This window comes from Antechinus flavipes, chromosome 4 (genome assembly GCF_016432865.1).
Source record: "Antechinus flavipes isolate AdamAnt ecotype Samford, QLD, Australia chromosome 4, AdamAnt_v2, whole genome shotgun sequence".
Lineage (NCBI taxonomy): Eukaryota > Metazoa > Chordata > Mammalia > Dasyuromorphia > Dasyuridae > Antechinus > Antechinus flavipes.
In genome coordinates this window covers 16,892,247-16,915,535 of record NC_067401.1, presented here as the reverse complement: position 1 = coordinate 16,915,535, position 23,289 = coordinate 16,892,247, and the positions used below count along the sequence as shown (strand labels likewise).

Below are 23,289 nucleotides of genomic sequence, written 5' to 3'. Positions count from 1 at the left end.
AATTTTGAAATATAAATATATATATATACACATACATACTCACAATCTATAAGGAGCTAACAAATTTACTACAGTAACATCTGTTTATTGACATAAATGGATAAGTATATGATCAAGCAGGTGTATGAAAGTTATTAATAACCACATAAAAAGTGTTTAAACTTCAATAAATGAGAAGTGAAAATTAAAACAACTCTGAGGTCTCAACTCACATCCAAGATGGCGTGTTTTGATAATAAATGATAAATTCATTTTTGTGATAAAATGTTTTTGATAATGATAAAATTATAACTAATGATATATAACAATGATGATTGACAAATAATAATAATATTTAGTATCGATGTGACTGGGGGAAATAGTCCCAGCATTGGGCTTAGAACAATGAACTGGTAGACTTTCTGGAACGACCTATCATAAAATAAGGAATTGCTGATCTCAGAAAACCCTCTGACTGCCATGACCACAAATATGTTCTAGAAGGGACATAATACCCAGCTATACGTATATAAAAACCTACAGGTTTTAATGATAAAGGCCAGAGGCCAATAAATCTAACAATTTGAGAATGGCTGAATGAACTATTAGATTAATGCCAGAGAATACTGCTACACTTAAAAACCACAAATACGGAGAACACCGGGAAACGTACAAAGCTTGGGATGGCCTGGGACTCAGCTCAGGATATACGAAGTTGAAGCTGAAACTTGGGCAGACTTTAATGTTCCTTTTTTTGGCCCTACCCCAAACCAGAATTTCTTGGACCTTCAAAATGAGGGCATCCACAACGGTGAAAGGACCTTCACCTACTCACCTTTCACACCATTCACATAGCAATGTACTAAATCTGTTGTATCTACCTCTATGAATCTGTGGACCAACTCTCAGTAGGATTTTCTTGGCAAAGATACTGGAGAGGTTTGCCTTTTCCTTCTCCAATTTTTAATGCGAGCAGGGGTTCAATGACATGTCGAGGGTCACACAGCCAGTAAGTATTTGAAGTCAAATTTGAACTTTGGACTTTCTGACTCCAGGCCCAGTGTCCTATCTACCTCGCTATCTGGCTGCCCCATACTGAGAATAGAGATTTTTTCTAACAAAAATCAGATCCTCCCCTATACCGAGTTCTCCCCTCTCTGCCACACTGACACCTCTCTAGGAACTTACAGTTAGTCCTGCAAACTTGCAGTGAGCCTGGACCAGACATCCCGCCTCGGAAGACAGCACCCCCCTTTCTGTCTTCCCCCATACTCATAAGACTGCCACGTCTCTGTGTCCACAGCTCATAGTACTAGCTGGGTGGCTCTGGACATGTCACCTCTTTATTCTGCCTCAGTTTCTTCATCTATAAAATGAGCCAGAAAAGGAAATGGCAAACCCCGGTGATGTCTTTGCTACGGAAACCCCAAAATGGGTCACAAAGGATTGGAAATGACTGAAAAACGCCAAGCACAGTCAAGTTTGAGGGGTGGCAGCAAGCTACCCATGCCCAAAGTGAGTTTAGTCTAAAACGGCCCCCAAAAGGAATCCCCACTGTGCTGGACCCCGACAGTGTCATTCAGCCTGCCATTGGAGACCTCCAATGAGGGGGAACCCCTGGCTACCCAAGCCATCTCATTCTATTTGGGGTCAGGCTTTGAGCACTTCACCCCTAGATTAAGTTTTTCTTCCCGAATGGCCAGTTTCTACAAGGACACCACTTTTCCCAGGAAAGAAATCTCAGAGTGCTCACAAAGCATCCCCTTCTACAGGGTGAAGGTCTGAGACCACATGCAGTCACATGCTGTGACAGCAGCAGCTGTGGCCAGGATGGAAAGGCCAAAGGGACCGGCTCTCAAAACAGGAGGCAGCTCAGGGTTGGGAAGGTTGTGATGAACAGGTGTGATTTTCTCCCTTTCCCCAAAACTGTAGTCCCTGAATAAATTATTGCTGTTCTACAATAACCTTTTATACTAACAGTGATTTGAGTAAAAAATGACAAGCTATACAATCAAATGAATTCTCAGTAAAGACCAGTGTGAATGTGGGAGAAAGGCCCATGGGAATATCTGACCAAGCAAGGCAGGATCAGGGCTACAAGTGACATCAAACTCTGGAGGTCTGGCCCGAGAGCAGCCAGAACAGAGAACGGGCTCTCGCTCTCTCTCTCTCTCTCTCTGCATGGGCTGATCAGAAAATGATGAAGAGAGATGTTTGGGAAAGGTTCCTGCTCCCTGAAGCTCTGACCCTCACTCACCATCCTGGGCAAAGAGAAGCTAAGGCTGCTAATCAATAGGAGACAGAAAAACCAGAGAGGGAACCAACCTGCATGCAAGTTACCCAGCAGCCACTGCCATACCCGGCCTCTGTGGCCCCGAGAGTAGTGGCAAGGACCCAGCCTCTGGTGAGTGCCCTCCCCTTAGAGACAGAGGAGGCGGCCGCGGAGCCTGCCTGCAGGAGTCTTACCCTTTTGTATCTCTCCTTGGCGTCGTGAAAGCGGTTCTGGCGGAAGAGGTAGTTGCCAAACTCCCGCTCTGTGCCCGCCACCTTCAGCACCTTCTCGAGAGGGAACACGTCCTGCTGCTTCTGAGGGATCGAAACAAAGGCCTGTGTGGCGACACTGCTAAGCTCAGGGGCTTGGCCACTGCAGGACCAAGGACCATTCCCAGAGACAGGAGTTCGGACAGCTTGCTGTGGCCAGATGTGGCTGAACCACTGACCGGGATCAAGGTCCCGGTCCTGAAACCAGGTCGGTCTGCTTGTGACCTGAGGGACATCAGCCCCTCTACAACCAGTAAGAGTCCGGACTCCCAAGTCTCCCCTCTGATATCCCAGCTGGGAAGAGACTGAAAATCTATTGGCCCACAGCTGGCTCTTTTTCAAACCCCAGAGACTTAAGACTGCCCAGGAAGAGACTCCCATCTGCTGCTCCACACCCCCAATCTGCATCCACCTCAGGCCCACCCCTGCTGTTACTCCTCCCATCAAACCTCTCCCTCTGGCATGCTCCCACAGGAGGGCCCACCTGACAGTCTGACACAAGCCAGGAGGGGTGGGCCATCCCTTCTCCTATCTCCCCGGATGCTCCCCTTCATCCCTCAATAGCAATCTGTCCAGATCCTGTTGCCCACTGCTGCCCAGCTCAATTGTTCTCTCTCTCTACCTTATGCTCCATTCTCATACCTGGGGGTTCCCAGTCAGAGGAGCTGTTCATAGAGGCCTTGATCAACTGACCTCACCCACACTCCCTTCCCAGCCCAATCCATTAATTGCAAAGTTCAAGACAGATTGCAGAGACGAGGTGTTAAGATCTTTAACTGAGTGTAGGAAAAGTTCATTAGTCGAGCCCAATAGCAGAGAGCGGCTTGTGTCCCCAAGGAGTGACTACTGTCACCCCTCTCCCATAATCAGGACAAGAGACAGCCTGAGGAGTATCGACCCATGCCGGCAGGGAAGAAAGAACCGAGGCCTCCAGAGGGGATCCCTCCTTGCCTTCCCCAGAATAGCTGCAAGAAGGGGGTCCCTCCATTTGACAGGGGACAACTTGCCCGGGAGACCACACCCATCCAGGAGAAAGCCAGCTCAAGAGTCAAGATGGGAGACAGCCTCAAGCAAAGAAAGAAGAACCTGTCTTAGGAAAATCGGCTCAGATAATCTGGAAGCAGCAGCAGGCCCAGGGAGCCTCAGGCAGCAGTTCCTCTGCCCAGGAGGGAGCCACGAGAAGATGCTGTGAGAAGAGAGAGACCACCTCAGCACAGGGGTAGAGGGGGGAGTCGCTCCAACACCCGTGTCCCCTTCACCACCTCCATGCACACGTCTCTTCCTCCCACGGTCATCACAGGTGTTGGCAAGAGTGAACACGAGGTGTGCAGGGAAATGCTGGATAGCTCCTTATTTATAGGAGATCCTTGTGTGGGGGCTGGCCTGGGGCAAAAGAGGCAACTCTTGGAGGGGACCAGACACCACCATCTCCAGCATTCTTCCTCCCAGTCTCTGAGCTCCTGATGCGACACACTCGGGGAGGCCCTGTTCTCATGGATCCTCAGCCACACCTGGGGAGGATGTTTCTTCACACGTCCTTGGCCACAACCGGGAAGGTTCACATGTTCTCAGTCACACTTGGGGAGGCTCCGTCCTCACACAATGGCAATCTTGCCCCCCACATCACTGCGCGCACCCAACCACCAAGGGCTTCTTACTTCTCAACCACACCCTGCCCTCACTTTCTTGCCCTTTCACAGGAAGCTGGTCCCTGAAACAGAAACAATGGTCATCCCTGAATGAGAGAAATGAGAACCAGGAAACACCGGCATCTCTGCGAGGAGGGGGTTTCATAGGATTTGGAGAAGAGAGGCAGGATCCAGTGATCCAAGATTCCATTGAGGAAGGGAGCCCCAGATTGCAGGAAGACTCTCTATGCTAAAATTCTAAAAATAACAAACGTTTCTTTAAAAAAAGGTGAAAAGGGCAAGCTTTCTAAAGAGACCAATGTAATTCTGCATCTAAAACATTAAAGCCCAGGAAGGTAATACAAAAAATGTCATATGGTCCCACAAAAAAATCATAAGCCTTTAAGTTCAAAAGGTACTGAGGTATAAAGAAGGTGAGAGTTTCTGTGTTCTAGTGAAGACAAAAGGAGACTCAGAAGCAGCACAAAGGGCCAGTTTGAGTTGGGTGGGCTAATAAAGAGTTAGAGAAAGAAGGTGAAGCAATTCACCTTGCATTTCATGTTCTGAGAAAACGTTCGAGTAGAGAGTGGAAATCCAGGCTGAGGAGGTGGTAAGAAAGCATCAGGCTCCCCCCAGTGAGTAGGATCATCAGGAAGCACCAAAGGGCCTGAATGAGGCAGCTGAGACCGTTCGGCATAGAACGGACAGCACAGAACTAGAAAAGGATCAAGGTTACCTCAATTGAAAACAAACAACTGGAAATGGGGGGAATTCTGTACACCACAGATCAGGGAGCCTGACTTCATTTCTAGCAAAACTCCAGTTGTAACGTAAATTTTGTATCTTTAAAATTTGTTTTCAATTAAGAAAAATTAATTTTTCTTCCTTAACCAAGCCTCTGTAACTAATCTTCATAGTCAAACCAATTCCAGCCTTGGCTACGTCCCAATCAGGACCCCAAGTCCAATCCCACTGTTGGCAAGCGAATGGCAGGTTTCTTGATGAGGCCTCTTTAGTCACACCTTGAGAAGAATTCTGAAGTCTTCCTATGCTGTCTTCAGAACCCTTTATTCACAAATTGCACTGGATCAAACACGTCTTTCCAAGAAAAACCTTCCCCTTTAGCATTTCTAATGGGACAACAACATTCCATTTATCTTCTTCTACCATCATTATTCAGTCGTTTCCTTTTTTGTCAACTTAACCAATCTGACATGAATGAAGCAGAACCTCCGGAGCTGCTTTAGTTGTATTTCCCTAATTATCAGTGATTTAAAACATGTTTTTTTTTTTTTTTTTTTGTTGTTAATTTGCTTATTTTGTTTTGTGAGTCAGATTATCCTTTTATACAAACAAGTAGCCTTTCAATTCTCAGCTTCTTTTAATTTTTTTATTTTAATAACTTCATTTTTCCAAATACATGAAAAGATATTTTCAACATTCACCTTTGCAAAACCTTGTGTTCCAAATTTTTCTTTCTCACTCTCTCCTCATTCCCCAAGACAGCAAGCAATTCGACACAGGTTAAACATGGGAGCACTTTTTTTTTTTCCATACTTCTATCAAAAGCTTGGATTTCTTCCTCAGAAAATTGCTGGCTCATAGTCTTTTGTCCATCTGGAAATGGCTTTTATTCTTATAAATTTTATTCAACTCCCATCTACCTTAGGGACAAGATATTTACCAGTAAAACTTGTTGCTAACATTTTGTGCCCCAGTTGCCTGCTTCTTTTCTCATTTTAGCCTTGTTTGTGCAAAACCTTTTAAATTTTACACCCCCCCATCCCATACACACACTTCTTAGGTAATCACTTCATCTGTTTTGGTCATGTGTTCTTCAGAGATCCAAAAGGTATCTTCTCATTTGCTCCTTTGTTTTCAATGTCACCCTTGCTGTATACACCAGGCACCTATTTGAAGCTTATCTTGCTATTTGAGAATGGAACATGAAGGGAAAAGTTTATCACTTAATAAGGCAATCTATAATCATTAAGGGCCAGTAGAGCTTCATTCAGATAGGTCATGCTAATAAATTAACCTCATTTCCTTTTTCTTGACAAAGTACTTATACTTAGAAAATCTAGATTTCTGCTAAGTGTTTGACAAAATTTGTCAGTTTCCTCACGGATAGGCTAGAAACATGTGGACTATGGAACTGAGTGAATGACTAGAACCAGAGCCATGATCTCCTTGAATAGTCTCATTAAGAGACCGCCTGAGGGGTCTTTTCCTTACCTCTGTGCAGGTCAAAGTTTCTTTCAATGAACCGAAAGAAAGCAAAGATGGGAGTTTCTGTCAAACTGACCAGATGACACAAAGCTTGGATGGCCGATGCATCAGATGAGATGGGATCTTGTAAGTTGGTGAGGGGTTAAAACAATGGGTAAAAGTCAGGAAAGATAAATTCTGCTAGGATGAAAGTTAAAAATCCAATTGGGTTTTCAGGGGAATGTCAAGACAACCATTTGCAAAGGATGTCACACATGGAATCCTTAGCCAAGCAGAATGACTCTAAATGGTTTCCAAATCCTTCCCAACACAGATTCTGTTTAAAAATGATAAACAAGTAGATAGAGCACCAACCCTGAAGTCAGGAGGACCTGAGTTCAAATCTGACCTTGGACACTTAATACTTCCTAGCTGTGTCCCTGGGCCAAAAAAAAAAAAGTAAATGTGTGATGAGGAAATGTAAAATAAGAGACGGTATAATTAGATGGCTACAGGTATCATATTATACTGATTTTTAAAACACATCGTCTGACCAAGACTATTCAGGAAGCAAATTTAGTAATTAGGGTAGTAAAGTATTATATAAATGAATTAACAAAAATTTAGTGTGTCTACTTAGTGGCACATCATCACTACCACTGCTATATATTCGTGAAGAGCTCTTCATATCCGTTCATCTCATCTAATAAAAACACACAAAATGTTAAGTAGCATGGGTCCCCATTCCCCACTTCAGAAGGGGAAGTGAGGAAAGGAGAATCTGGCCAAGACAGATGAAAACCAAGAAACAAATGTCCCTCTGTAGGATACCGGGCCAGAGAGAGGCCATCCCCACAAGCCCAGTATGCTCTCGGGACTTACGGCAGTTAAAGCGAAGAATTCATCGGACTCGGCAGAGTCCAGGAAGTCCAGCAGCTCCAGCTCAAACAGGACCGTGGTGTTGGGTGGAATCAAGGGCGGGCAGCCCAGGGCCCCGTAGGCGTATCGTGGCTTGAAGAGAAATCTGGCCAGCTCCCCTTTCCGCATTGTCAGCAGGCCCACCTCCATTCCCCACAGAGTGATCTCTAGAACAGAAGAGGCACGGGCTGGATTTCCACCTGCCTTTTTCCAGTATCCCAAAGGAGAGAGGACACAAAAGGCTCACCAGAGACCCACTGGTCATCCAATAACCATTGTCCCTCTGGGGATCAGAGACCAACACCATGGGCCGTGCAGCGGATCCTGGCTCTAGCCACTAACCAGCTTCTCCCCAGTCTGGCCTGGGCCCTCTCACCTCACTACTCTAATAACCTCCCACAAGAACTCTGCTTCCACCCTCCCCCAACTGTCCAAGCCTTCGCCACTTAGGGACACCTCAGTGGTTTCCTTCTCAGTCATCATGCACCAATTTAGAATGACGCCCGCGTCACTAAGCCGTACGTCCCCTTGACCACAGCAGCGTGGCCCCGGGCCTAGAGCCCTCGGAGAGAAGAGCACCAAATGACTGACAGCTGCTCTTTTTGGAGTGGCAAAGAAGCAGACACTAAGGGTGCCGCCCACACACTGGGGAATGGCCGGTCAAATTAAAGGACAGAACAGAAGGGAATTCTCCTGCGCCAGAAGAAATGACAACAGGGAGAGTTTTGGAGAATGCGACAACTTTCCTGAACTGCCAGACCCAGCAAGGAGCTCACGGATAAGGCCGGTGACCCACAGAGTTCAGAGCCATCCAGGACCACTGCCCCCGCTGGCCACGCCCTGACAGGAGCCGGCAGAGGCATTTCTGGACAAGGTCAAGGGGCAGGGAGGGTAGTAGTAGTTCTGTCTGCTGAATGGGCACATTTGCTATCAGAAGTTCTTTTTTCCCTTTTTGTCCCCAATTGGGAGGAGGGGGAGGGAAGAAGTACAGAGAAGAAAACATTCTTCTTTAAAGTGAAATGCAAGTTTGAAAAATCATTCCCCTGACATGCAGGTGTAACCTATTCAGCTCAGAAGGCTTCCCACTGCCTCTACAATCAAACATAAACTCCTGTCTTTTACCCACTTTTCTCCACTCTGGCCCTCACCCATCTCTGGGACCTGATTTGACAGACTACACCGTTCCTCACACCACACTGCCAACCTGCCTGGCGCATGATCCCAACTCATTTCCCCTCAGGGAGTTCCTTTTTTCCTTCAAAATTTGCTCAAGCAAAAAAAATAAAAAGTAAAAAAGAGCCTTTTCAGACAGACCCTTTCCCCCACCTGCAAATGTTCCCCCCTCCAAAAAAAAAAGAAAATTGCTGCTCTCTACATTTACCTGTAGATACCATCTTCTCGACAGGCAGACTACTGTGTTTTTAGCATACCTGGCACACAGTAGGAGCTTCATAAATGACTATGAGCCAGCTGCCTGGTTATCCCTTACAATTCAGCCTGAGTATCTCCCTAGCTACTCCTCCTGGGTCCCCCTCCCTCCTGCCCTCTGGTGAGAGGCAAGGCCCAAGGCCACCTGCCCTAGAAAGCTGCTCCCAATCTCCTTCATGGCTGGTGCTCCTCTGAGATCATACACGCTTCCCTGTGGCTGCTCAGGTGGGGCGGCTTTCGCTTGGTCTGCGTCTGCCAGCCCCTGGCACTTAGCCTGGCACGGAGAGGACTGAATTGAAGCCGGTTGGACTGGAAGGAATTCCTTGCCCTCTGCCTGTGCCCTGGGCCGGATGCCCCTTTCATCAATTTCCCAGTCACAAGATGAACTGGGACAGCCAAGGCACTCCCCTCTCCCCCACCCCCACACACAGCGGCACTTCCCCACCCCCAGCCTCACCTTCTCCCAGCTTCATCAGGCGAGGGACCTTCCTATAGCAGTTGGTGTCAAAGGGCTTGTCCATGTGCTCCAGGTAGCCAGAGTATTTCACTGAAGGAGACAGGAGAGAAAGTCATCTGTGTCCACAGAACCAAATCCACGAGCAAAGCCCAACCAGAACCAGCGGAGGCCGAGCTTCTACCCGGGACCCGGCTGCAGCAAGGGGAGCAGCTGGCGCAGGAAGGGGTCTCTGGCAGAGCCCCTCCCCCCTCGCTAGGAAATCCTCACTGGCTACATCTACATCCTAGAGACGGCTCGGTCCGGGTTCTTCTTAGAACATCTGAACTACTGGCCTCAAGGCCCATTCCTAACCGGCGTCCGGGTGCTTGCCCAACATCCCCTGACGCTCTAGAACCCCCGATGACGCTGTGGGTTGTGACCCCACAGGGGGTCTCATGCCTGAATGTAGGGCTGGCAAAAACGATGACTGAATTTCAGGAAATGTTTGTGTTATTTATTTTATATACCCACATACCTGGAATCATGTAAACATTTCTTGGTCAAAAAGGGGTCCTAGAAAATGGGGAAGAAGCCCTGGGATGGAGGCCAAGTAAACAGTGACCTCTTCCCCTTCAGATGGCTACAGAGACAGCGCCCCCTGCCAAGGTCCCCTTCCCCCCTCCCCTTTCTCCTGCCAAAGTTCCCTTCCCCCTTCCCCCCTCCCCCCCTCTCCTGCCAAGGTCCCCTTCCCCCCTCCCCCCCTCTCCTGCCAAGGTCCCCTTCCCCCCTTCCCCCCTCCCCCCCTCTCCTGCCAAGGTCCCCTTCCCCCTTCCCCCCTCCCCCCCTCTCCTGCCAAGGTCCCCTTCCCCCCTCCCCTTTCTCCTGCCAAGGTCCCATTCCTCCCTTCCCCCCCCTTCCTTCCTCCCTCTCCCCCTGCCAAGGCCCCCCCCCCCCCGTACCTAACACAGAGGCGTCGGGGGTCACCAGGTCTCCGGCCCCCTCCCGGATGACCTCCTTGAGCACGCCCCGGTCTCCCGTGACATCCTGCATGCGCTGGCTCAATCTCTGGTAGGGAGACTGGGGTAGAGGGGGAAGAGCCAGGTCACTGCCACCCCCTCACATGCCAAAGGGCCCGGGCAGGGGGCAAATCCTTACAAAAGTCTCCTCTTCAGCGACCCCCCTCCCACTGACAGAGGAAACTGAGGCCGGGAGGGGGAGGGGCTCGCCCAAGGAAACCCCCGCCGGAAGTGACAGGATCCTAAAAAGTGTCGCGGGATCCAGGTTCTTCTACCCACCCCCCTTCCCAGCACATTTTACAGAGGAGGAAACTGAGGCAGGAAGTGTGACTTAAAATCACAGGATACCAGGGCGGGCTGGAAGGGCCCCTCTAGTCCAAGCCCCCCTCCCCCAATTTTACAGAGAAGGAAACTGAGGCCTGCGGTGGGGATGCGCCCCACCTAATTCTGGATTTCCAGCACTTACTGCAGTCAGATCACGTGACCCCTGTGCCTCAGTGTCCCCCTCTGTGAAATGGGGGTTGCGACGGACAAACAGATGAAGCCCCCCATCCCTCCTCCACGCGCACCAGCTCTCCCGCGCCGTCCCGGTCCTGGTCCTGCATCAAGTCGTTCGGAGGCGTCACCAGAGGCTCCGCCATCTTGTCCTCCGGCCTCTAAGACGACGGCTGTTGCTGCTGAGGGCGCAGGCGCGAGGCCCAGAGGGCAGCGTCTCGGGGTCAGCCCTAAATTCCCGCCCACACGCGCCCCGCCCGACCAATCAGCCGTCGCCCACCCGCTCTCCGCATGAGCCTCGCAGCCAATCACCGCCCAGGATTGGGCAAGTGAGGCACGTGTTTTCCCAGGCCCCGAAGAGCGTTGTTGGCTTCGCTTACCCCTCCCCCCACCTCCCGCTCCCTGCCCTCGGGACCCCGGCAGCTGGGGAAATGAGCATCAGTCCTCCTCCAGCCTTGGTTAGGCCGCTGACGGGCGCCTCTGGCGCCGGGGCCTGCGCGGAAAACCCAGGCCGGCAGTTCTGTGATGTCATCGGTACCCGGCATCCTCCGCTGGGAAATCTCCCTCCTCAAGGCTGGCGGCGCTCCGCGAGTTGCCCAGGGCAGGTCCCTGAGCCGGAGTTAAGCCCGGAATTCCAACTCTGCCTCAAATACTTAGTAGCTACGGGCGAGTCACGTACCCTCTGCTTACCTCAGTTTCCTCCTCTGTAAAATGGGGATGATAATATCGCCTCCCTCCTAGGGTCAGGTGGCTCACAGTCCGCGGCTAACAAGGCTCGGGGTTGATGGACTGCTACTCCCCGCAGCTGCTGGGGTCCGAGGGCAGGGAGCGGGGAGGCGGGGGAGGGGCACGTGAAACCCACTTGTGTAAAACGGGGATGGGGACCGTGTCGCCTCCCCCTGGGGCTGGGGTGAAGATCAAGTGAGATAATGATGGCGGCGTCTACCACGCGGCTGTTATCATTATTGTTGTTACTGATGGGGCAGCTGGGAGAAAGTCCAAGGGGCAATGGTCACCATTGCTCAGACTCCTCCTGGGAGGCTCCAGGATCCTCCCTCCATTAGCGCAGATCGCGGCTCCCCATCCTGCCTGACTCTGGGCAGATGCTCCCCCATTCCACCCCGGGCTGCAGACGCTGGGAGCACCTGCCCCTTCCCCCCTTCATCCTCTGTGAGGATGGGCCAGTCCCTCCTTGTCCGTCATTGGCGGAGCACCTCCCCTTTCCAGAGCTCCGCCAGAGGAGGGATGAGTGTTGTGCCACAGTTCTCTCTAATTGTCCTGACTCAGTTTCCCTAATTGGTTCTGCCTCAGTTTCCTTAACTGTTCTGCCTTAATGCCCTTAGTTGTAAGCCTCCCTCTGGTTCACTAAGACTAAGGACCATTTGCTCTAAGGTTATAAATTGTCAATGTGAGACTCAAGATGAGGGGGAGAGAGACTTCCTGGCTCCTAACGCCTTCTGTCCTCAAGAATTTATGGCACTACCCCCTCTGAAATGTTCCAGAAGAGAAGCATATCCTGGATACCTCATTGACATCTTTACTTTTGTTTCTTCAGACATCCCGACTCTGGCTTCCAGTTTCCCCCCATCCTGCTAGAACCAAATTTATGGCCCTGAAACTGCCCACTCTCAATGTTCTGACTCCGCCCCTGCCTTGGTCTCCCTGTAGCTGAGCCATGTGGCTCTATATGCCATTGAGAACTCACATTCACCACTGGATACTTTGAGATGAGAGTCCTGGCTAGTCAATTAATAATTAATAAAATTAATAATTCATATTAATTATTAATAAATTATCAATAAAATTAATGTTTTGTTTATTAAATATTAATAAAATATTTAAAACTCTCTCATCTCTATCTTGCCTCAGTTTCTCTGGCATTACACGAGGAGCTGATCTAGGAGGTCCCTCCTGTTGCTAAATCCTCCTACAATAACCCTGAAGGAGCGGGAGGGGGCCCTCCCCAGCTCCTCCTCCTTCCCCCACTCACCTGAACTGCTGCTATCAGAGCCGGGCCAGCCTGTGGCAGGCCCCTGGGTCCTGTGACCGAGATTGGTTCCACCCCATCCCTGCTGATTTTCCCCTCGCCCTGGGGTGGGAAGGGGGAGTTGCCAGGAAATGAGAAGAAAGAAAGGAACAAAGATCAGGTGGCAGGAGGCTGCACGCCCACCCAATTCCCTTGTGGTCCAAGGGGCTGGGGCGGTCAGAGAGACTCACTCGAGGCCCTAAGGGGGGAGCGGGGAGCAGCTGGCCAGGTGTCCCAGATTGCCAACCCTGCTCTGTGGGGTCAACTTCAAGCTACTGGCATCCCCGCTCTAGCCTTTGCCAGGGGGTCTTGCCACCTTTTGGCAATTTGCTAGAGCTGTGGGTTCAAATTCCACCTGACAAAGGTAAATGATGTCATGTTCCTGAGCGTCTATAAAACGGGGATGATAATGTCTGTAGCGGGCTGCTTCAGGAGGCTTTGATCCATCGAGAGCATCAAGGTAAGGCACAAGCTTTAAAGCCCTAGAGAATGGCCTAGCCAATAGCTTGTTTCTGCCGCTCAGTGAGCAGGGATGGTGGGCAAAACCAACTCCATCAGCATCCAACGTGGCTTCTCCTACTAGGTCCTTTTCCTGTTTCCCTCCTGCACTGATCTAGAATCACATCTAGAAGGGACCTTTAGCCTTCCTCATGGGATCATGGAACTGGAAGGGACCTTACAGGTCAATTTATTTATTTATTTATAAATTTTAATAGCTTTTTATTTACAAGTTATATTCATGGGTAATTTTACAGCATTGACAATTGCCAAACCTTTTGTCCCAACTTTTCCCCTCCTTCCCTCCACCCTCTCCCCTAGATGGCAGGATGACCAATACATGTTAAATATATTAGAGTATAAATTAAATACAAAATAAGTATACATGTCCAAACCATTATTTTGCTGTACAAAAAGAATCGGACTCTGAAATATTGTACAGTTAGCCTCTTACAGGTCAATGTAATGCACCTCAATTATCACACAGACATGGAGACTGAAGCCCAGAGAAGGATTTCTGTGAGCTCTAGTTAAATAGGGGATCCCAAAAAGCCAGTGTAGTGTTAGGCTGCATTTCAAATAATAATAATAATAAAAAGCTTCCAGAAATAAGGGGAGGAGAGTCCCCCCATTGTTCTCTGCTTAGTGCACACCTAGTATTCAGTCTGGGAAGGACACCGAGTTGGAAAGGGTCCAGAGGAGAAAACCAAGATGGCGAAGAACCTGACATGTACACCTTGTGAGGATGGTTTAAAGGAACTGGGAATGGAGAGGAGAGCCAGGGAAGGATCAGTTAGTGATCCTCCCGTGGCTGAAGAGCTGTCCTGGATGTGGAGGAGGGAGGAGGTTTGGGTTTGGCCCCAGAGCTCCTGGCAAGAGAATCGATTAATGGAAGTGGCAAAGAGGTAAATTCCAGTTTGGAAGGAAGGAAGGTGTGGCGCAGTGAAACAGGATTAGGAGGTGGCGGGGTCCCTGTCTTGGGAAGCCTGCAGCAGGGGCTGGACCATTTGCTCTGGGGGGACAGCTGTGGAAGTTGTCTAAATTGAAATCTGGTGTTCTAGGATACCCAGCGTCCTGGAAATGGTGAGAATCTAGCATTCAGTTCCATGTCCCTGTCTCCCAGCCCAAGGCTCTTGGCCCTATTGGAGCATGTCTGCACTCTAAATGGCCACTAGGTGGTGCCGTAGTGCACACAGGGTCACAAGTTCAAATCTCACCCCACACACTTCCTAGCTGGGTGATCCCGGACAAGTCATTTCACTCTGATTGTCTCAGTTTCCTCATCAGTCAAATGAACTAGAGAACGATATGGCCAAACGCTCCAGTCTCTTTGGCAAGAAAAACCCAAACGGGGTCATGAAGAATTAGACACAATTAAAAAAATGACTCAATAATATACTCTGAATGGACGTCCTTCCTTCTAGAACAGCCCTGACCCTTGGGACCATTAAAGGGAGAGAACCTAGGGAGGAAGCGGAGCCAGGACAAAGTATTTGAACATCCTCCATCTGGCTTGAAAAATCACCCTCCCCCTCAGGTCCCCATCAAGGCTCCAAAGCCTTGAGCCTCAACTTTATCCATTGGTTTATTGAAAAATAGAGAGATACGTGGCGTCAGTTGCAGAAGACTCTGGCGCTGAAGGCCACAAAATAGGCTCCTCTCCCCACAGCCATTGGTGAGACTGAACAGAGTACGCTATATAAACAGCTAAAAAAAGTACTACATGGTAAGAAAGGATGGACGTGAGAATTCGGAGAAACACAGGAAGATTTGTGTGAACGGCTGAAGAGAGAAATAGAAAGAGAATTCATAAAAAATTCTTTTTTTTTTTTACCTGAAAGGGAGCTGAATTCTGAATCTTAGGAAACCCAGTCTCCCATAATGACATAGGACCCCTCAACAGAAGAAAGGGGGAGGGGAGCAGAGAAGGACGTTTCCATTGCCAGATGACTTTTTGCTCAATTCTTGGTTGTTTGGGTCATTGTTGTTATCAGGGAGGGGTCGTCGTCGTCTGGGAGGGCGACCCTTGGCGCTCGCCCTAACTGGCAGGCAGGATTTCTGACGGGGGGTCGGTGGGGCTTGAGTTCAGATGCAAATTATTCAAACTCTTCAGGCCTCAGTTTTTTTCATGTATAAAATGGCCAGTGGTTGTGATAGTTGGACTCGAGGCTCCTTCCATCTTGAAATCTATCGCATGAAGGTGTAAGAAACAAGGATATTTCTTTAACATAGAAGGAAGAATAAATATGGAGAAATTCAAGTGTGCAGCAGGAACTCTATCACCTGCCTCTGAAAATGACCTTCTTCCACATCTGTGGGCCTGAGGGCAGGGGATGTGGGAGCCTGGTCTCTGCTCCGGCCTCTTCAGAACCCCGCTTTGCTCCCGTCCTTAACTGGGTGCAGTGACACGAGCAGAAGCTGGAAAGGCTTCAAAAGACTTTTGTTTGCTATCCAGGGACCAGCCCAGCTATGTTTGATAATGGGGTGATGTCAGTTTTTGGCCACAGAAACTCTTGAGCATTAAGCTGTGGAGGGGTTGGCAGTCAAGGTGGAGGAGGAACAATGGAGAAAGCGTTCACCTTGATGAAATAATAGTGATAACTAGCATTTCCTGAAAGTTTACAAAGCATTTTTGATAACTCTGAGAGGTAGGTGTTATTATTAGCCCCATTTTACAGATGAAGAAACTAAGATTGGGGAGATAATAATGAAGATGAAATAGTAAAATTAACTGCAAATAGTGAAATGATTCCTAGGGTACAGGCCATATCTTTTCCATTTTCAAAAGCTTTCAGTGGCTTTCTGATGCCCGTGGGATCAAATACAAACGTCTACACCCCAGCATTCGAGGTCCCGCATAATGTAACTCCCACCTTCTTTTCCAGCCTTATTTTATTTTATTTCCTTTCATGAATTCTATGTTCCAATGCATTTGATGTGATTGTACGTGTATAACCCATATCAGATTGCTTGCTGTCTTAGGGAGGGAAGAGAAAGAAGGAGGAAGAAAAAAATTAGAATTTGAAGTCTTATCAAAGTGAAAACTATATTTAGAAAAATCAAATATAATTAAGTGGGGGGGGAAGAAAAAATAAAAATTAAAAAATAAGGAAATAAACATCATTCATCTTAGCTAGGGAAGCTCTTAGGCAGGAAACAATGTGACTTGATCCAGAATTATACCATAGGGGCAGCTAGGTGGTGCAGTAGTTAGAGCACCAGGCCTGAAGTCAGGAGGGCCTCAGACACTTAATACTTCCTGGCTGTGTGACCTTGGGCAAGTCACTTAACCCCACTTGCCTCAGCAAAAAAACAAAAAAAAAAAAAAACAAAAAACAAAAAACAGAATTATATCATAGTAAATGTCGAAGTAGTATTTGAACTCAAATCTTCCTGACTCCAAATCCAGAGAGTTCTATCTACTATCCATAGTGAGTATTAAAAGTATATTAAAATGTGGTTATGAAGGTAATGGAATATTATTGTTCTATAAAAAGTAATGAACAAGCTGATTTTAGAAAAGTCTGGAAAGATTTACTTGAACAGATTCTGAGTGAAACAAGCAGAACCAGGAATACACTGTATACGGTAACAGCAAGAGTGTACTTTGATCAACTGTGAAAGACTCGGTTCTTCTCAGTGGTTCTGCGATCCAAAGCAATCCCAGCAGACTTTGGACAGAAAATGCATCTGCATCCAGAAAAGGAACTAAGGAGACTGAATAGAAATCAATACGTGCTCTGTTCACTTCTTTTTTCTGTTTTTTTATCTCTTCCATAACTTTTCCCTTTTGCTCTGATTTTTCTTTCCCAACATGATTCATGAAGCAATGTGTGTTAAAAAATAAATTAAAAGCAAAACAAAACAAAACAAATAATAAAATAAGTTTTAAAAAATATATTAAAATATAAAGTAAGGTTTAAACTGGGGAAGGGTCACGTGGGTCCTTACCTCTCTCCCATGTGGTGCTCTTGGGGAGCTGCCCTGTGGCCGACTTCTAGTTCCACCTCTGGGAGTGGACTCTGACTGGAGTCGCTTCTTGTTTTTTAGCCTGGAAAGTGTGGATGGCGCTGCTGACGAGGGACCCTGATCTGGCGAACCGGCTTCGATGCCCCGTTTGCCTGGAGGTCTTCAAGGAGCCCCTGATGCTACCATGTGGCCATTCTTACTGCCAAGAGTGTCTGAACGCCTTGGCCCGCCACCTGGGCAGCAAGCTGTTCTGCCCCGTGTGTCGGCGGGTGGCACCCGACGTCAGCAGCTCCCCGCCCAACGTTTCCCTGGCCCAGGTGATCGAAGCTCTGCACCTCCCGGGGGAGCGGGAGCTGAGCCTCTGTCCCCATCACCGAAACCCCCTCAGCCTGTTCTGTGAGAGGGACGGGGAGCTCATCTGCGGCCTCTGTGGCCTCCTGGGCTCCCACCAGCAGCACCAGGTCACACCCGTCTCCACCGTGTACAGCCGCATGAAGGTAGGAAGCTGCTTGCCTCCCTGTGCAGAAGACCCAGGGCCCGGGCACTGAAGCAGCCCCCGGCTCCCTTAGAGGCTGGGAATGGGGGCCAAGGGCATGGCGCTGTGCCCGAGCCTGCGGGGGCACCAGCTGCTCCCACCCGTGCCCGGGAGAGCTCACGGGGCAGATGTCAGGGATGAATCCTTCCTGAAATTGTTTCCTTCTTTGTACTGTTGGCACCAGGGCCTGGCACACAGTAGGTGCTTAATAAATTCTCCTTGGTCTGACTTGAGATGACTTGATTACCACCCGTGTGATCTTGAGCAAGTTCATTTAATCTCTCTTACCTCAGTTTCTGCATCTGTCACATGAGCCGGTTGGGCCGGCTGGCTCCCGAGTCCCTTCTGTCTCCAGTCCTCTGAGTCTAAATAAACACATTTTGTGTATCGGCGAATACACAAAATAATCATCAGCCTGTCAGAGAATTGGGACCCACTAAGTGCGGGGGGTGCGCTTACGAAATGCCTCTGGGCTGGCCTGGGCTGGCCTGGGCTGGCCGGAGCCGCATCCGCACACGAGGTGGGGGCGAAGGACCCCGGAGTCATTTGGGCTCCCCCTGATTCCCAGGAACTCTGGGGGCTGCTGTGGAGGCGGAAAGGCCTGGCTTCAGATCCCTTTGCATTCACTGCCGGGGGGTCCACGTCAGCCTGGGCCTCCGCTTGCCCCTCTGGAACGTGGACGGGCCCGGTTCGAGGGCCTGTGGGTCCCAGCCCCAGAGCCCGGGGGTGGTTTCCCTGCGGCTCACGGCCCCTGCTTTGGCTTGCTCCCCAGGAAGAGCTCTCGGGCCTCTTCTCGGACCTGAAACAACAGCGAGAAAAACTGGAGGAACAGATCACCAGATTAGGGAACAACCGGACCCGGATCACCGTGAGCAGGCGCCCCCTGTTCCCTGCCCGGGGGGCGGGTTCCCACTGGTCTCACATTCCTTCGGGCAGGCCTGGGAGGAGCACCTGGAGCACCTGGAGCGCGGCTCCTACCCCTGTGGGGAGTTGGGGAAATCCCTTGGCTGCCAGAGGCCTTGGCTTCCTTTCTGTAAAATGGAGGGGGGGGGGTTCTGGGCCCTTGCCTCCCCCTTTTGCAGAGGAGGAATCTGGAGTTTAAGGGCCGTCTCCGAGGTCACACAGTGAGGAAGCCCCCGCCCCCTGACACCGTCGGGTTGCATGGGGGTCCCCCTCTGAGCACCCGGGTCCCACGTGGAGGGGGCTGCGGTCGCCAGGCCCTGGTGCTCCCGGCGGTGCTCCCGGCGGTGACTGGGGGGAGGCCCAGCTTGTGCCACCTTCTGGTCAGCCTGGTTGTAACTCCAGGCCCGGCCACACTGGCATGGGGGAGCCCTACGGGGCGTTGTGGGGCCCTGTGAGCGAGAGAGAAGGGGCAGCCCCGGGACAGGGAACGCAGGTGTGGCAAGGGAGGGGAGGCTGGGGCAGACCTCAGCATTAGCCGTAGTCGCTCTGTCCTTGGGACACACCTGGAACCAGGAGGGGCTTCATAAATGCTGAGTCATCTCTTACGCACCTCCCTGGCCTAGGGGGATAACGCTGCTGGTGCTGGGGCCCCGCAGCCAGGCTGGGGAAGGGACAATGGGGCCGGGGTCCTGGGTTCAGATCCTCCCCGTGCTCCTCACTGTCCCCTTGGGGTTCAGGAGCCGGGATGATGTCTCAGCTCCCCCTAGACCCAGTCCAAGCCCCTACGAGGGGGGAGCCACTTTTCTGGCCCCCCAGTTCTCCCTCTGAGCCCTTCCGGCCTGGGGACCTCCGCCGGCCTCCCTGCCCCCCCTCCGGCCCAGGGGCCGCTGACCCGGCCCTGCCCCCCCAGAACGAGTCCGACGTGTTCCGCTGGGTGGTCCGGAGGGAGTTCCAGGACCTGCACCGCCTGCTGGACGAGGAGAAGGCCCGCTGCCTGAAGGGCGTCGAGTGCCACACGCGGGGCCTCGTGGCCTCCATGGACATCCAGCTGGAGCAGGCCCGGGGCGCCCGCGAGCGGCTGAACCGCGCCCAGCGCCTCCTGGAGCAGCTGAGCGAGGAGAGTCCCCTGGACTTCATCCAGGTGAGCCGGGGACGGGGCCGTCGGGCAGGGGGCGGGCACGCGTCAGATCCCGAGGGCCCAGCGGGGAGAGGGGGCGGGCGGCCCCCGGGGAGGGGGGACAGACGGGGGCTCAAAGGCCAGAGCGACTCTGGGAGCCAGCAAAGCCCCCCACGCCCCTGTGGCAAGCCGGTGTCCCAGCAGAGGGTGGGCGGTCCTGCCTCCCTCAGGGGGTGATGGGGAGGAGGGCAGCAGCGGATGGTTTTGTCTCTGTCCAGCATACGCGCTGCCTGGTGAGCAGTAAGGGCCGTTAAGGGGGGCACCGTGCTTCCCCACCCAGCATCCGGCCCCCAACAGCCCCAACCCCCAGCCCCCGATTCCTGCCCAGCAAACCCCGGCGCTCGTGGCAGGAGAGGGGATCCCCGCGGCCTAACCAGCTGGTCTCTTTCCTTACAGAAGTACCGCGCCACGGCCTCGAGGTAAGCCTGCTGGTGGGGAGGGGGAGTCGGGCCTTGCAGCTCGGGAGTCCAGCCCCGGGCGTGACGGCCTCTGGACACACACACTCACACTCACACACACACTCTCACACACACTCACACTCACACACACACACACACACTCATACTCACACACTCACTCACACACACACACACACTCTCACACTCACACACACTCACACTCGCACACACTCACACACTCTCACACACACACACACACTCACACACTCTCACACTCACACTCACTCACACTCACACTCACTCACACACTCACACACACACTCACACTCACACACTCTCACACTCACACATACTCACACTCACTCACACTCTCACACACACACTCACACACTCACACACACACTCACACTCACACACTCTCACACTCACACACACTCACACACTCACACTCACACACACACACACACTCACTCACACACTCACACTCATACACTCTCACACTCACACTCACACACTCTCACACTCACACACACTCACACGCACACTCACACACACTCACACACACACTCACACTCTCACCCACACTCACTCACACACACACTCACACACACACTCACACACACACTCACACACACACACTCACACACACACACACACTCACACACACACTCACACACACACTCACACACACACACTCACACACACACACTCACACACACACGCACACTCACACACACTCACACACACTCTCACACTAACACACACTCACACTCACACACACTCACACACTCACACACACACACCACACACACACACACACACACACACACACACACACACACACACACACACAATGTACAAAGCCCTCCGTTGAGAGGGCCCAATCCGGCCTTGATTAAGGCTCCGCCGTGCTCCCATCAGCCCGGGAGCACTGGGGAGGAGGGGCGGCAGTACCTAATGGTGTAAGGACATGAGGCATCCATGCACTGCACCCAGCTGTCTCCTCACTCACGGGGCCTTCGCGCGCACAGATCCCCAGCCCTCGGGCTCTGATTCAGCCCGACACGAAGCTCTGTGGGTTTAGGTGGGGAAGAGGTTGTCTCCAGAGATGTAACGAAGGCAGAGTGGTGGGGGCTTTGATCCGGGGTGCTCCCATTCAGAGGGGGCCCAGGACGCCCTTCTTGCCCATCCCGGGCTCCCCCAGTCCCTGTTCCCCGTCTCCCCAGCAGCAGCCCGGCCTTCGGAGCAGAGAGACCGCCTGGTGTCCTGGGGTTGGAGGGGGACGGTCACGGGAGACCGAGGACCTGGCTCTGGGGCCCACCTTGGAGGCGCACTTCTCCGGGTCTCTCAGTTCTCCCGCCTGTAAGACGAGGAGTCCCCGTAGGCTCTGAACCTCAGGGCCCCCTGGCTCGGAGCACCCCAGGTCCAAAGGCCAGGCTACGGCTCAGTGAGGGCCCCCAGCCAAGGGAAGCGGTCGTGCCCCTCGGACGGTCACCCCCGGCTCTCTGTGTCCTTCCCAGCCCCGAGCTCCGGCAGACTCTGCTCCTGGAGGGAACCTTCCACGCCGTCTCCTTCAAGCCCGGCTTCCATCCGGCCGACCTCAAGATGGCGGTGTGGAAGCGGCTGTTCCGCCAGGTGCTGCCCGGTGAGTCGCTGAAGGAGAGCAGCCCCAGCCAGGGCGTGGCCGGGCACGGGCGCCAGTGCGGAGTTAGAGGGAACTCTAAGGGGGGGAGGGCGAGAGAGGAGGGGGGAGAAACCTTCTGGTCTCCGGCCGCCTGACCGGCCGACGGGCTTCTCCTTCCTCAGCCATGGAGGCTCTGAAGTTGGACCCGGCCACGGCCCACCCGCTCCTGCAGCTCTCCAAGGGGAACACGGTGGTCCAGTGCAGCCCCCTGTCCCAGCGCTGTGTCGGCCACCCCGACGGCTTTGACTACAACACCTGCGTCCTCACCAGCCGGGGCTTCTCCTGCGGCCGTCACTACTGGGAAGTGGTGGTGGGCAGCAAGAGCCACTGGCGGCTCGGGCTCATCAAGGGCACCGCCAGCCGAAGGGGCAAGCTGACCAAGTCCCCCGAGCACGGCGTGTGGCTGCTTGGGTTCAAGGAGGGCCGGGGCTACGAGGCCTTCCAGTGCCCACGCGTGCTCCTGCCCGTGGCCGGCCGCCCCCAGCGGATAGGCGCCTATCTGCACTACGAGCAGGGGGAGCTCACGTTCTTCGATGCCGACCGCCCCGAGGGCCTCCGGCCCCTGTACACCTTCCAGGCTGACTTCCAAGGCAAGCTGTACCCCATCCTGGACACCTGCTGGCACGAACGGGGCAACAATTCCCTTCCCATGGTTCTGCCTCAGCCCCCGGGGCCCGGCCAGCTCCCCGCCCTGGAGCACACCAAGCTGTAGGTGTCCGGTCTCCTCCTCCCCCGCAGGCCCGGGCCATGGCACCACCTTCAGGCTGACAGCTTACAGGGCGCTGGAAGCGGCGTCTGTAACTAAGTGGATGCCCATAACTGGGGAACGGCCCATTAAGTTACGGTGTAGGAAAGTAAGGGTATGTTATTATTCTATAAAAATGATGAATAGACTGATTTTAGAAAAGTCTGCAAGATTTACATGAACTGATGCTGAGTGAAGCGAGCAGAACCAGGAAAACACTGTACACGGTACGAGACTCGGTTCTTCTCAGTCTTTCAGACAATCCCAATAAACTTCATATGGAAATCGCGTCCAGAGAGAGACCCCTGAGCCTCAGTGTGAATCAGTTGCATGCGATTTTTACCTTTTTTTTCTTCTGTGTTTTTTTCCTTTCTTTTGTTCTGATTTTTCTCTCCCAACGTGACTCTTGTGGAAATAGATAAAAAAATGAATTTACATGCATAATCAAAAAAAAAAAAAAAAACGATTTAAGAAAAAAAGAAAGAAAAAGAAGTGACATTGTCCCCGAGGAGGAGGCTCTAGCAACTGATCTCTCATGGTTTGGAGTTGACTCCTCCTAAAAATCAGATTTCTTGATTCACTCTTGTATCTGCTAAAATAAAATGACTCGAGGCATTCCCTGATGGGATGTAAGCTCTCCAAGGGCAGAGCCTGTTTCCTTGTATCCCCAGAGCCCAGACCAGAGCCTGACATACAGTGGGTGCT

At 51.7% G+C, this 23,289-nt stretch overlaps 2 protein-coding genes across 2 annotated transcripts in view; one reads left to right on the top strand and one right to left on the bottom strand.

The window, feature by feature from the left end:
* The window catches only part of FKBP6 (FKBP prolyl isomerase family member 6 (inactive)), a 36,411-nt gene extending 25,554 nt beyond the window's left edge, over positions 1–10,857 (bottom strand). The window contains exons 1-5 of the mRNA XM_051991903.1: positions 10,724–10,857; positions 10,098–10,215; positions 9,160–9,249; positions 7,239–7,441; positions 2,446–2,565 (exon numbers count right to left, since the gene is read on the bottom strand). Of these exons, the coding sequence (XP_051847863.1) occupies positions 2,446–2,565; positions 7,239–7,441; positions 9,160–9,249; positions 10,098–10,215; positions 10,724–10,795 (603 nt within the window). The 5' untranslated portion in view covers positions 10,796–10,857. The remainder of the gene's footprint in view (positions 1–2,445; positions 2,566–7,238; positions 7,442–9,159; positions 9,250–10,097; positions 10,216–10,723) is intronic.
* Positions 10,858–12,796: 1,939 nt separating this feature from the next.
* On the top strand, positions 12,797–23,226 carry TRIM50 (tripartite motif containing 50). Its single transcript, XM_051991899.1, has 7 exons — positions 12,797–13,135; positions 17,224–17,639; positions 18,450–18,545; positions 19,491–19,721; positions 20,154–20,176; positions 21,676–21,800; positions 21,962–23,226. Exons 2-7 carry the CDS (start codon positions 17,238–17,240, stop codon positions 22,549–22,551), a joined length of 1,467 nt encoding a protein of 488 aa, XP_051847859.1. The 5' UTR covers positions 12,797–13,135; positions 17,224–17,237; the 3' UTR covers positions 22,552–23,226.
* The last annotated feature ends 63 nt before the right edge of the window (positions 23,227–23,289 follow it).

Bases quoted from the DNA above. Each gene is read 5' to 3' on its own strand.
- TRIM50 (XM_051991899.1), top strand. From the start codon at position 17,238: ATGGCGCTGCTGACGAGGGACCCTGATCTGGCGAACCGGCTTCGATGC. The intron at 19,722-20,153 runs GTGAGCCGGGGA...CTTTCCTTACAG, and splicing joins GTCCCCTGGACTTCATCCAG to AAGTACCGCGCCACGGCCTC. The intron at 21,801-21,961 runs GTGAGTCGCTGA...CTCCTTCCTCAG, and splicing joins GTTCCGCCAGGTGCTGCCCG to CCATGGAGGCTCTGAAGTTG.